General features: G+C 49.8%; 1 protein-coding gene across 3 annotated transcripts; it reads left to right on the plus strand.

Annotated features, from left to right (window-relative positions):
* The first annotated feature begins 3,406 nt into the window (after window positions 1–3,406).
* On the plus strand, window positions 3,407–12,605 carry Morn3 (MORN repeat containing 3). Of its 3 annotated transcripts, none has more exons than XM_048447325.3 (6): window positions 3,407–3,807; window positions 8,544–8,701; window positions 9,955–9,997; window positions 11,294–11,478; window positions 11,841–11,924; window positions 12,293–12,605. In XM_048447325.3, the coding sequence occupies exons 1-5, from the start codon at window positions 3,663–3,665 to the stop codon at window positions 11,916–11,918; spliced, it is 609 nt and encodes a 202-aa protein (XP_048303282.1). In that variant the 5' UTR covers window positions 3,407–3,662; the 3' UTR covers window positions 11,919–11,924; window positions 12,293–12,605. The 3 variants fall into 3 exon arrangements, with proteins under 3 accessions (XP_048303282.1, XP_048303281.1, XP_085535539.1); XM_048447324.3 differs by having other exon boundaries at window positions 3,409–3,807; window positions 9,955–10,114; XM_085679413.2 differs by having other exon boundaries at window positions 3,409–3,807; window positions 9,955–10,114; window positions 12,315–12,605.
* Window positions 12,606–13,046: the final 441 nt, after the last annotated feature.

Consider the following 13,046-nt stretch of genomic DNA (forward strand, 5'->3'; position numbering starts at 1 on the left):
CGGTCTCCAGAGCTTCCCAAAGACATTCAAAGCGCTCCTAGACAACTAAGAACAAACAGAACTTTCCTTGTCCTTAAAATTTCCCGCTACCCTGCCTCTGCAGGAAGAGGCGGGCACTGACAGCTTGCTTTGTTGTTGCTATAACAACCTCTAGGGGCCCACACTCGCGGGCAACTCTAGCTGCTGGCTGAGGGTGAAGCCCAAGGTTGCTATCACAGGTGAGCCATGAGGATAAGTGTGTGTGGTGAGGGGAGCTCAGAAAGGACACCTAGCTGTCTGTGTCCTGTCCTTCCAGTGTCCACACTGCGCTCTCTCCTTTTTCTTTAGAAACAAAACAACCTGGGCAATCTTGTAAGCCTTTCCTTTCTGGTCTACTTCCATCTCTCCTAAAGTTCTGAAAAATGCAGGGACAAGAGTGGAATCTATGCCAGGCAGTGGTGGTTTAACCCTTTAATCCCAGGATTCGGAAGGCAGAGGCAGGCGGATCTCTGAGTTTGAGGCCAGCCTGATCTATGGAACAAATTCCAGAATAACCAGGGCTACACAGAGAAAACCTGTCTTGGGGGGGAAAAGGTGTCACAGATGAAGCGGTGACACTTGTTGACACTAGCGCTATGGGAGTCCCGTGCAGCCTTCCTCTACGATTGTGAGCAAGCCCAGGACACACTGTCACTTTGGGGCTAATATGGCACCGATATCTCCCTTGACTTTCGCTCATCTCTCATGTATTTTATTTTATTTTTAATTTTACATGTATGGATGTTTGGCCTACATGTATTTCTGCGCACAGCTCATGTGCCACCATTGGATTCCCTAGAACTGGAGTTAGCCACTGTGAGCTGGGTGCTGGGAACCAAACCAGGTCTTCTGCAAGAGCAGCCAGGACTCTTAACCAACCGAGCCATCCTCTCCTGCCCAGATTTCTGCTGTTTTGAAACAGTGGCTCACTCTGTAGCCCACGCCGACCTCGAACTCATGGGGATTCCTCTGCCTAAACGTTCCAACAGTTAGGATTCCAGGTTGCATTACTACTCCCGCGGTCCCTTTGTCCTTAGTTGAGGACCTAATGTGTGCAGGTACCGGCTGTGGTGAGAAACAGAAAAGACATTTTTCTGTCCTCTCTGCTGAGACGGTGGTAGAACTGTGCAGGGTACTCTCGGGGGGAAAAGGTGCTGCCAAGATTGATCTTGAAGAACATATAATGATATTGTAAATGCACATTGGTAACTCCAGTATTCTGCCAGCAGCAAAATTCTTTCATACTACTGACCCCTCTTTTCTCCCTCCTTCTCTCCCTCCCTCCACTCCCCTACTTTCTTGTCAAGACAGGGTTTCTCTGTGTAGTCCTGGCTCTCCTAAAGCTAGATCTGCAGACCAGGCTGGCCTTGAACCCGCAGAGATCCACCTGCTTCTGCCTCCCAAGGGCTGGGATTCAAGATGCACACACTGCTACACCCAGCCGCTGCTCCTCTCTCGAGGTTCCCACTCCCCATCTGAGGCCCTGCCAGGAATCCAGCCTGTGACTGTAGGGGCTCAGCAGCTAAGAACACTGGCTGCTGTCGCAGAAGATCCAGGCTCGATTTCTAAAATCCAAATGGGGGCTCATAACTGTCGGAACTTCAGTCGCAGGGGATCTGATGTTCTCTTCTGGAAAAGACAGAGGACCAGTTGGTAGGCGGCTTGCTTAGCATGCATGAAGCCTTGGTTTGACCCTTGAACTGCAGAAACCAAGCATGCTGGCACCTGCCTGCAATTCCAGCACTTTGGAGGTAGCGGTAGAAGGGTCACCAATTCAAGGTCATCTTGCATATTGAGCTTGAGGTCAGCCTAGCTACGTGAGACCCTGGCTCAAAAAAGAAAAGAAAAATAAGTCATTCTCAGCTACATTGTGAGTTTGAGTCTAACCTGTGGTACATGAAAGCCTATCAGAAACAGAGAGGCAGAGAGAATGAGTGAGTGAACTTGAGTGTGGCTGTGCATGTCTGTTTGCCCAGGCATGAACAACGTCAACCTGCTCTACATATGGAGTTCCAGGTCAGCCAGGGCTACACAGCAAGACTCCATTAAAAAAAAAAAATTGCCGGGCATGGTGGCGCACACCTTTAATTTTAGCACTGAGGAGGCAGAGGCAGGAAGTTCTCTGTGAGTTCAAGGACAGCCTGGTCTACAAGGACAGCTAGGGCTGTTGCACAGAGAAACCCTGTCTCGAAAAACCAAGAAAAAATAAAAAAATAAAAAAAAATAAGTGAAAGATTTTCAAAACTGGGTAGCAACAAAGTGTGAGCAAAGATTGGTTCCTTCTGTGGGGACAGAGGCTGTACAACTGCGCAGGTGGCAGACACGGTGGTGTTCAACCTGAAGCACACATTTTTGAGGCTGGCCCTGTGGGTAGATGCTGAGATCACCATGATGGGGGAGGGACTGGCCTGAGGTTGCTTTGATTGGCAGTACATGTGTGTGCTGCTGGTGCAAGATTTAATGGGAGTGAATTTGTGCAGCCTCAGAACCTAGGGAGTATACAGTATTATTTGTTGAGGAGGAACAGGGTTCCCCAGGATTTGGACAAGATCGTTTTTTATCACTCCTGAGCTGTCCGTGGGGACAGATGGAAAGACATGGATGTCCTCTCTGGAGATTCTGGGAGATATGAGGAGCACAAACAGGGCCTCCCAGACACCTGGAGGAGGCCCTGGCCGGGCCACCCACTGTTTCTTTATAGGTTCTAGCAGATAGAGCCATAGAAGAAGCTGACCAGGGGTTTGAGCTGAGTGGTAAAGCAAAGGTCAGGGGTCAGAGGTGGGAAGATGCTGCAGACTTTCCTACTGTGTTTATCTTGAGTTAAGGTCTCTCTGTATAGTCAGCCAGGGGTAGTTGGTCACCTTGGAATCAGCCTTTGTTATGTTTTGGTTTGGTTTGGTCTTTTCGAGATAGGGTTTCTCTGTAGCTTTGGAACCTGTCCTGGAACTCACTGTGTAGACCAGGCTGACTTTGAACTCACAGAGATCCGCCTGCCTCTGCCTCCCAAGTGCTGGGATTAAAGGTGCGTGCCACCACCGCCTGGCTGGAATCTGTCTCTAGAATTTGTAGGATTGCCCCAGTTGAAAGGCAGCCCTGAGCTTCACCATCTGTCCCATCTACCAGGTATGTAGGGCCAACAGAGCAGGCACTGGACCAGGGATGTCCTGCAGTTTGTGTGGAAGGCAACTGTCTGCCTGATAACCTTGGCCTCTCCTGGAGTGGTCCCAGCACTTGCCACCATCTGATCCTTCCTTCCTACTGGGCTTCTCTTCCATCAAAACCCATTCTAATTGGTCCTTCTAGTCACTAAGTATGTGACCATCATTCTTCCCTGATGTCATCACAAACCCTGGGCTCCTATTGGTCTCCTTGGATTCCAAAGTGATTGTGCCATCAATCCCCATAGAAGGGCCCCAGGAGAATGCAAAAGAGGGGACTGTCCTGGGTCAGTCCAGCACAGAAGGATCCCCACTGAGGGCTGCTCACCTGCCCTGGGGACTCAGAACACACATGACCTGCCCTACTAGAACTCTGGCAGGCACCTCCCCAGGAAGCCCCAGGATCCCAGAGATACACGGGATACACTGAGACCCTGATGCTCCTACCTCTCGCCAGCACCCTTCAACACCACAGAAGCAGCCAACATGCCAGTCACCAAGTGCCCAAGAAAATCAGAGCCCCTGTGGAAGGGGTGGGACTGGAAAGCCCAGAAGAATGGACTGAGGCACCAAGTATTTGCAGTGAATGGCGATCACTATGTGGGTGAATGGAAAGACAACTTAAAACATGGTGAGCAGGGGGTCCTCAAGGGGTCAGTGTGGGGTCAGAGTGGGTGGGCAAAGCAAAACAAAACAACCAGGAACTGGTAGCACACACCTCTAATCCCAGCACCAGCAACGGGAGGCAGAGGCAGGTGGATCTCTGTGAGTTCAAGGCCAGCCTGGTCTACAAGGTGAGTTCCAGGACAGTCAGGCCTATACAAAGAAACCCTGTCTCGATAAAATAAATAAACAACAACAACAACAAAACCCGCAACCAAAAACAGTGTACAGAACTCACTAGGAGCATAAGTGGTGGTGTTCCCAATTCTCCTATCGGGTAAATGTTGATCAGGACAAGGAAGGGGCATTCCCATGCTTTGGTTCTGAGGCCCATCTCAGCCATGACTTCAGCCAAGCAAGGGTTTAGGGACATTGATAGGATAGAAGCCTTCAGAAACCAGCCCAAAGCTGGGGTTCTGGGGGTGGAGCTGGGCCCCTCACTGCCTTCTGATAGGCTGGCTGAGCCTGGGGCTGGTTGACAGAAAAGGTCAAAGTGATAAGAAAATGGCTTGCTGTAGGGGCTCTGGGCTTCAGACCCAGCCCTGATGCTCTGCAGATGGTGGAGCATAGGGCCTGGGCCTCAGAACACAGGTAGGACCAGTCCAACCCTCAAAAGTAACTCAGCTTCCGTGATTACTCCTGTGTGCCTGGGCTCAGGTCTGACCAGCAGGGGGCGAAGGTGTTCTGGTAATACACTGGGGCGGGCGGGGGTGAGGGGCGGGAGGCTTTATTAAAAGTCTTCAGAGTCTCACACTGCAGTCTTGCAATTCCAGACTTAACCACTGTCTTCTCCTGCCTTCCAGAGTTATTTACACTAGAAACCATGAGCCTGCAGTGTTATAATCCCAGTTCTATCAGCTACAGTCTGGAGGTAGTCTTTCCCATACTCTGAGCCTCAGTTTCCTCACCTGTTAAGTGGAAGGACTACCAGAGAGGAGAGGGAAGGGAGTAGAGATAGAAAACTGTAGGGAGCAGGGTGATGTTGGGACTGGGCAGAGAGGACGAGAATGAAGCAGCCAGGCCAGGGGTCTAAAGTTTAGACCTTAAACAGTAGAATTAGAGTTAGGTAGATTGGTATACCTTGCGGAGGAACAGACTAGAAGTCAGTGTAGCTGGAGCGGAGAGGGCAATGGGAGAAAGTGGGCCAGGATTGGTGTGGTTTTATTATTACAATTATTGCCTCAGGAGGCTGAGCCACCCTCTCTCAAACAAAAGAAAGTATGTGGGGGGAGCCAGGGGTGATGGTGCATTCCTGTAGTCTCAAGCACTTGGAAGATGATGCAGGAAGATCACGAGTTCAAGTCCAGCTTCTGCTACACAGTAAGTTCAAGGTCAGCCTGAGCTACGAGAGACCCTATATCAAAACAAAGTTTATAAAGGAAGGAAGGAAGAAAAAGAGCAGTGGCCAGCTGTGGTGGCTCATACTTTTACTCCCAACACCCCAGAGGCAGAGGCAGGAGATCTCTGTGCATGTGAGTTCAAGACCAGGCTGGTCTACATAGAAAGTTCCAGGCCAGCTGAGCTGCATAATGAGATCCTGTCTCAAAAACGAAACAAATAAAACAAAGAGGGGTGGGGAGGGAGGAAGGGAAGAAAGGAGAGAGAATGAGAGAGAGATTCAGGTACAGCTAACTGTCCAACAAATATACTGTGCCTCATGGACCACTGTGAGACTTTTTTTTTAAAGATTTATTTTATGTGCATGAGTGTTCTGCCTTGATGTATGTATATGGACCATGTGAGTGCCTGGTACCCAGGGAGATCAGAAGAAAGCATTAGATCCCACTGGAACTGGATTTACAGGTGGTTGTGCATGCTGGGAACAGAAGCCAGGTCCTCTGCAAAGGCAGCAAGTCCTCTAACCGCTGACCCATCTCTTCAGCCCCAAGCTTTGTCTGTCTTTATTACAGGACACACATTGTTGAAAAGAAGGGAACAGGCTAGTCAGCACTGTGTGCCAAACATGTGCTGGATGAAGGGTGAGTCTGCCCTTGTCAGGAATAACCTAGATCAAATTTTTATCTCACAATGTGAATATTTTATTTCACAATATTTCAAATATTGTTAGGCAGATGTTCTACCACTGAGATATGACCGAAGTCCTACTTGCTCTAGATTTAAAAACCCAAGGGTTGGGCCCAGGAGATTGCTCAGAAGTTAAGAGTAAGTATTATTCACTGGTCTCAGTGGTGCACACCTTTAAGCTGAGCATGCAGGAGGCAGAGGCAGGTAGAGCTCTGAGCTGGAGGCCAGCCTGGTTTACATAGCAAGTCTTAGGCCATCTGGGGATACACCGTATAATCATATCTCAACAACAACAAAACAAGCAAGAAAGCTGAGAATATGAATTCAGTTCCCAGCACCCACATCCAGTGGCTCACAATCATTGTAACTTCACCTCCCAGGATTATAGCACCCTCTTCTGGCCTCTACAGGTACTACATTCACATGACATTCACACAGGCACATAAAAATAAATCTCTAAAAATAAATACTATTTTATAAATAAAATTTAAAATCCAAGGGCTAGGAGTGTAGCTCAGTGCTTGTCTTACCAAGTTTCTATTGTGATGAAACAGCACAGACCAAAGCAACTTAAAGAGGAAAGGGTTTATTTCTGTCTGTCCTTCCACGTTACAGTTCGTCAGGACAGGAGTTCAAGGCAGAAACCTGGAGGCAGGAGCTGATGCAGAGGCCATGGAGGATGACTTCTGACTGGCTTGTTCTTGGCTTTCTTTTTTTTAAAAAAATTATTTACTTTGTGTGTGTAAGTCTTTTACCTGTTTGTATGTATGTATGTATGTATGTATGTATGTGCACCATATTCATGTCTATGGAGGACTGTAAGACAAGGGTGCTGGGAACTGAACCCTGTTGCTCTGTAAGAACAACAAGGGTGCCCAACCATTGAGCCATCTCTCCAGCTAAACCACCCCTAGCCTGCTTCCCCTCCGCCCACAGCACCCAGGAACACTAGTACAGGGGTGACAGCATCCACAGGGAGCTGGGCCTCCCCACACCAGTCATCAATCAAGAAGCTGCCCTGCAGGTTTGCTCACAGGTCCAATGTGATGGGGACACTGTTGCCCCCTTCAAAAGTCACTCTAACTCATGTCAAGTCGCTAACGCAAAACCAGCTAACACAGTGATAGACACTTGCCTGGCACTGGTGAAGCCCTGCACTCAGGAGGCAGAGGCAGGCAGATCGCTGTGAGTCCAAGGCCAGCCTGGTCTACAAGAGCTAGTTCAAGACAGGCTCCAAAGCTACAGAGAAACCCTGTCTTGAACCCCCCTCCCTCCCAAAAAAAGCAGGAATACCTTTTCCAGCTAGCCCTGGGGCCCCTGCCAGCAACTTTTGATTTAACTTTGTTTAGGGAATGAGAAAGGGACAGAAAATTCTGGCCTGCTAATGAGCCAGCAGGGGAGATGAGGAAAGATCCACGCAGACTTGACATGGATACTTGCTTCCAATGCTGTCTTTCATGGTGACTCATTCATTCGTTCATTTGTTCATTCATTCCTTAGATTTATTCATTGCAATCAGACTGACTATGGCCAGGAATAGTAGCAATAATAGCCGTAATCTAAATCCTTGAGAAGCAAAGATTCAGGAAATAGGCAGAGGATTATGAGTCCAAGGGCAGCCTGGGAAATAGGATAAGATCTTGTCTCAAAAATCCATAATATGGGAGCGATGTAGCCGTCAGTTGATAAATGGCTTCCCCGACATTCATCCCAGTACTGGATTCGAATCCCAGTACAGCATAAATCTAGGCATGTGTGATGTGTACAGGTGAGGCCAGGCATTGCCACAGCATGTGTGTGGATGATAAACGAGAGACGTTTGGATTCCGGGGCTGAAACTCTAGTCACCAGGCTGGCGTGGCTGAGCCGTCTCTCCAGTATGATGCAGTTATTAACTTAATCACAATGCTTGCATTGGTCCTCTGAAACGTGGACCCCTTACGCTGAAAGCCTTTGACCCACATCTCCCTCTTTCTCTCCTCCCAGCTCCTGGTACCCATCATTCTGTTCTCTGTTTCTGAGTTTGGCTTCTTGAGATTCCACATAAAAGTGACATCCCTTGGTATCTGTCTTCCTGAGTCTGGTTTATTTCTCTTTTTTTCTTTTTTCTTCCCGAGACAGGGTTTCTCTTTGTGGTCCTGACTCTCTTCCTGGAATTCACTCTGTAGACCAGCCTGGCCTTAAACTCAGAGATTCGTCACCTCTGCCTCCTGAGGACTGGGATTAAAGGCGTGCGCCACCACTGCCCAGCTGTTTCCCTCATCTTTAATGTTCATTCATGTTGTAAATAAAAGGATTTCTTTTTTCTTTGTTTCTCTGCTAGGATGCAAACTCATGATCTCACACACTGTTTCCCAGCCTCTTTTTACTTTATCTTGAGACAGGCTCTAGAAACTGCCCCGGCTGGCCTGGAGCTTAGCATCCTCCTGCCTCAGCCTCACCTCTACTTGAGGTTTACCCTAACAGTTTAGCTGTTAGACAGTGGGCAGGAGAATCACTGTTTTAGCCATGGAACTTTCTTTTCTTCTTAATGCTTACAGTCTAATGATGAGGTACAAACCCTATTCCAGTTCTGAAGAAACTGTTCAGGGCAGAAGTCCCTGAGGTCTGTACCAGCATATGGCCTTCAGCTTCCGGATGGCAACGGTCTGCAGTGTTGGCCCATCCATGTGTTACCAGGGAAAGGAACACAGGTCTGGAAGAAGAGCGGCGCTACCTATGAAGGGGACTGGAGGTTTGGGAAGCGAGATGGCTATGGCACCCTCAGCCATCCCGACCCAGAGACCGGAAAGTACAGAAGGTTGTACTCAGGCTGGTGGAAAGGTGACAAGAAATCGGTGAGTGGGTGCCTTGTTTGTAGGCAAGGCTGAGCGCCGAGCTCTGTCTGTCTGTCTGTCTGTCTGTCTGTCTGTGTGTGGGGGGTAGGCGGTGGACCTAGAGCCAGGAGGACCAGTAGTTTGGTGGGTGAGAGAAGGAAGGGGTGGGGGAGTTGTAGTGCTTCTCAAAACAAAACCAAGAAAACAGGAAGCAAGAGGAGCAGGGGGCCCCAGGGAGGAACCTTTAAAACTCTAAGGCTGCTAGGAGGCAGCAGGCAAGGTCTCCTCCACCCTCTTCCCCCTTATTTCCTGGCTTTCTTCTCCATGGTACTCCATTATGAGTCTCCTCCTTTTGGCTTAATTCAGATGGAAGGTGAGGAAGCAAGGTGTAATGAGGTCAGGGTCAGGCCTCAATCTCAGCATTCTGGAGGTGGAGGCAGGAGGATAGCATGTTTGAGGCATCCTGGCTACACAGAGAGACCATGACTGGAAAGGGAAGGGGGTAGAAAACAGGGAGTGAGAACAGAGTTCACATCCTCAGCCATAGGGCAAGAGCAGAAGAAGGGGGTAGAAGCTAGCCAGAGGGAAATCCCTGTCCATTCTGCAGACATATTACTCATGCTGGCTATGGAGCCTGGTGATAACAGTGTTGCTATTGGGCACTTACTGTATGTGGTACTTGAACTGACTCTTGTAACAGTTTATCACCTTTAGTATTCCATTTTACTAACTAGGAACTTCTAACTAAGCCAAGTTTCAGAGCCCAAGATTTCATATTCTTTGCTCCTAGAGGGAAGACAGCCTAAAGCTAAGGATTTGCATTTAATGTAGCCTTAACAGTGGCTTCCCTGGGCTTGGGAGATCGTGTTATCTAGCTTAGAAAATACAGGGCAGGTCATACCCAAAGAAGCAAGGAGTTAGCCAGGTAGACCTGTCAACGGGGAGGAAGAAATAAGAAAGATGTCGAATAGCAGGTCATGTCTTCCCTGGGGAGGGCAGAGTTGGATGGTGACGCTACGGACTATAAAATATATAGTCCTTCTGGGGCAGCACGGAGGGTGAGCGGAAGTGGCGCCAGAGATAAGGGGACTACGGAAGAGGGGAAGAGAGAAAACCGACGCGGGCTTTAGGAAGGCGGTGCACGTGATGAGTCGAAAGACGGTGCTAGAATCCTAGAATTCTTTCCCTTCTGCTTGGATGGATGGCGATGCGAGGAAGCTCAGGTGTGAGACTTGGGTAACCTGGCAAATGGTGGGACATCTTCCTTCTTTCAGGGCTATGGGATCCAGTTTTACGGACCCAAGGACTATTATGAGGGTGAGTGGTGCAGCAACCAGCGCAGCGGGTGGGGACGCATGTACTACCGCAATGGCAACATCTACGAGGGCCAGTGGCGGAACGACAAGCCTGAAGGGGAGGGCATGTTGCGGCTGAGTGAGTGCCCCGCCCCGTGAAACCACGCCCCAATGCCTCTTGGCCCTGCCCCTTCCCGGAAAGATCTCACCCCAGACTCCCTGCCCCACCTGCCAAGTCCCCCGCAACACCAGCCTTGTTGGCCCTATAAAAGTGAGATTCCAACTTCCAGTGAGCTCCAACTCAGCTGAGACCCTGGGGCAGGAGGAAGGCTTTGGCGGTCGGTCAGTCAATCTGTCTTGTTGTCCCTATATGCCTTAGCAAAGTGTGTCTCCACTATGTGTAACTTGCATTCAGGGTCACTTGCTGAACGGAGCCAATGTTCTAGGCGTGTCATTTCTCATGGCCTGGGCTCTGGGCAAGCTTACATGAATTCAGATCTCGGTATGAGTCCGTACTAGCGCTGCGGCCCCAGGCAATTTGCTTGCAGAGGGCCTGGGAGATGGCTCAGTGAGTAGTGGCACTTCCACACAGACCTGCCCACCTGAGGCTGGTCCTGGGCCCATGAGGTGGGAGGAGAGAACCCACTGCCCAGAGCTGTCTCCCCACCTCTACTCATGCACCATGACACACAAGTGCCCGTACTTAACACAAGCACACTGAAAAGTAAAAGTGGGATCAGCAGCGCTGCTTTGACTTAAAGGCCAGCCTGAGATAGTCAGGTGGCAATGCTGTCTCAGAAGATACAACTTCTGTAGCTTTCATCACAGGACTTAGGAGGCAGAGACAGGCGGAGCTCCTGATTCCTGGGGTGTAGAGCACTTGCCTAACATGCTCAAAGCCCTAGCACTGCAGAAGTAAAAAAACAAAAGCAACAACAAAACCATAAACTGGAACTAGAGCTACAGCCCCGAGGCTGAGTGTGTGCATGCATGCTACAGCCTGAGTGTGTGCATGCATGCTACAGCCTGAGTGTGTGCATGCATGTGCCATGTTCTGTCTCCAACACCAAAAAAGTTAACCCTCTTGAAGTAGTCAAGGTAAAACGCTGTTTATGCTGGTGTGGAGCTGGATGCTACACCTGCTGTCTAGCGCCTGCCTAGTGACTCTCTATGCTGGGGTGGAACTATTGTCTAGCGCCTAGTGACTCTCTAGCATACCCGTGGTCAGCAGCTAGACAGGTGAGGCCCAGCCTGATAGTCCTGACTGCTGCCCTGTGCCCAGCACCCAGGCTTGCCTGTCCTCCTGTCCTTTCTCTAGAGAATGGGAACCGATATGAGGGCAGCTGGGAGAGAGGCATGAAGAATGGGCATGGGCGTTTCTTTCACCTGGACCATGGGCAGTTGTTTGAAGGCTTCTGGGTGGATGATGTGGCCAAGTGTGGTACCATGATTGACTTCGGCCGTGATGAGGCCCCGGAGCCCACCCAGTTCCCCATTCCTAAGGTGGGTGAAGCCAGAGGACAGAAGCAGCATCTGCAGTCCCACTGTCCAGGAACTGGAGATGAGCTTTTGTTTTACTGGGGTTTTGTTTGTTTTGGTTTTGTTTTGTTTTTTGTTTTTGTTTTTGAGATAGGGTTTCCTCTGTAGCTTTGGAACCTGTCCTGGAACTCACTCTGTAGATCAGGCTGGCCCCAACCTCACAGAGATCCACCTGTCTCTATCTCCCAAGTGCTGGGATTAAAGGCATGAGCCATCACCACCTGGCTGAGGTTTTGTTTTCAAGCAGAGCATCTCTAGCAAGGTAGCCTGGGGTCTTCCATGCCCTTAAACCAACCAACCAATCCTCTCCCCCTGTTGCTCTCCAGGTAGAGATTCAAGACCCAGACGGTGTGCTGAAGGAAGCAATAGCTGCGCTGATGAACTCGGAGGATGAAGAGGACTGACGTCCGGTAAGAAGACACATCTGCCATCTCTGATCTCAGAATCTGAGGCAGCTTTGCATCCCTGAACACTGCTGATCTGGTATCACTGAGAGCAGGACCAGAGAGGGAAAGCTTCCTGCTTTTCCTTCTATTCCCCTTTGAAGCTCATGTTCCTAGAAGAGCAAGTGCATTCCAGGCCTTCCCAGATCTCTCAGTTGCATTCTCAGCCTCCTGAGGTGAGCACTGAGCTGGTCAGGTGGTCCCTTCTAAAGATCCTTAAATAAGGCAGTGGGTCCTAGGCCCGCACTGACACAACTGTTTCTGGGGCCTTGCCTGGAGTGGCTGAGAGGCTTCAGGGAGAGGGTGCTGACGACAGTGGATCTGTTTTGTTTTAGATGATTGTGTTTCTAATACTAGTTCCAGCAGCATCCCCACCTGTAGAGAGCACATCAAGTCTCAGGAGAAACACCAGCCCTTGTCACCAAACTGCTCAGACCAGTGCAGCTCCTGCAGAAGCAAGCGACTCTGGGCACGCCCTTGGCTCCCTCAGAGGGCACCTACTCCTCCAAGACACTAGGTTATTCTTTGCCAATGGAGGTGCGGTATTACTTCTCCCTGGCTGGCCTTGGGGACACACTTGTTTAAAGCCTTTGCCCTATGCCTTTATATCAGAGGACATGAAAATAAAGAAGAACCTGGTGGCCTTGCTCCAAGGACCTATGGCTTGAGCAGGGGTGGGAGGAGTTGGATGGGGAGGAGAGGCAGCCTCACCAACTGTGTGGGTCCCCCCAACTGTGTGTGTGTGTCGGGGAGTTGAGGGTTCAAGGCAGGGGAGCAGGGAAGCAGCTTCAGTTCTGCTGCATCTGAGCCAGCCAAGAGTAGAGAGTGAGCCTGCCCTCTCTGCCACAATGGTCAACAAGGTTTGAGATTGAAGCAGGTCCCCACCTCCTTAGCCTATCACAGGAATCTCAAGGAAGCTTTACAAACCATGAGTATACAGGATAGTTGTTGCAGCCCGTGCCCTAACAACAAGTATTTGGAAGCAGAGGCAGGTGGATCTGAGTTTGAGGCCAGCCTGGGCTACACACTGAGTAGGGCAGTATCATGAGATCTCATGGTAAAAAGACAGTGTTTTAAAACCACTGAGCA

The sequence above is a fragment of the Myodes glareolus genome, chromosome 2 (assembly GCF_982192425.1).
Source record: "Myodes glareolus chromosome 2, mMyoGla1.1, whole genome shotgun sequence".
Classification (NCBI taxonomy): domain Eukaryota; kingdom Metazoa; phylum Chordata; class Mammalia; order Rodentia; family Cricetidae; genus Myodes; species Myodes glareolus.

Coding starts and splice junctions, on each gene's coding strand:
- Morn3 (XM_048447324.3), top strand. CDS start 3,663: ATGCCAGTCACCAAGTGCCCAAGAAAATCAGAGCCCCTGTGGAAGGGG. Junction 3,808..8,543: donor GAAAGACAACTTAAAACATG/GTGAGCAGGGGG, acceptor ATGTGTTACCAG/GGAAAGGAACACAGGTCTGG. Junction 11,479..11,840: donor CCCAGTTCCCCATTCCTAAG/GTGGGTGAAGCC, acceptor GTTGCTCTCCAG/GTAGAGATTCAAGACCCAGA.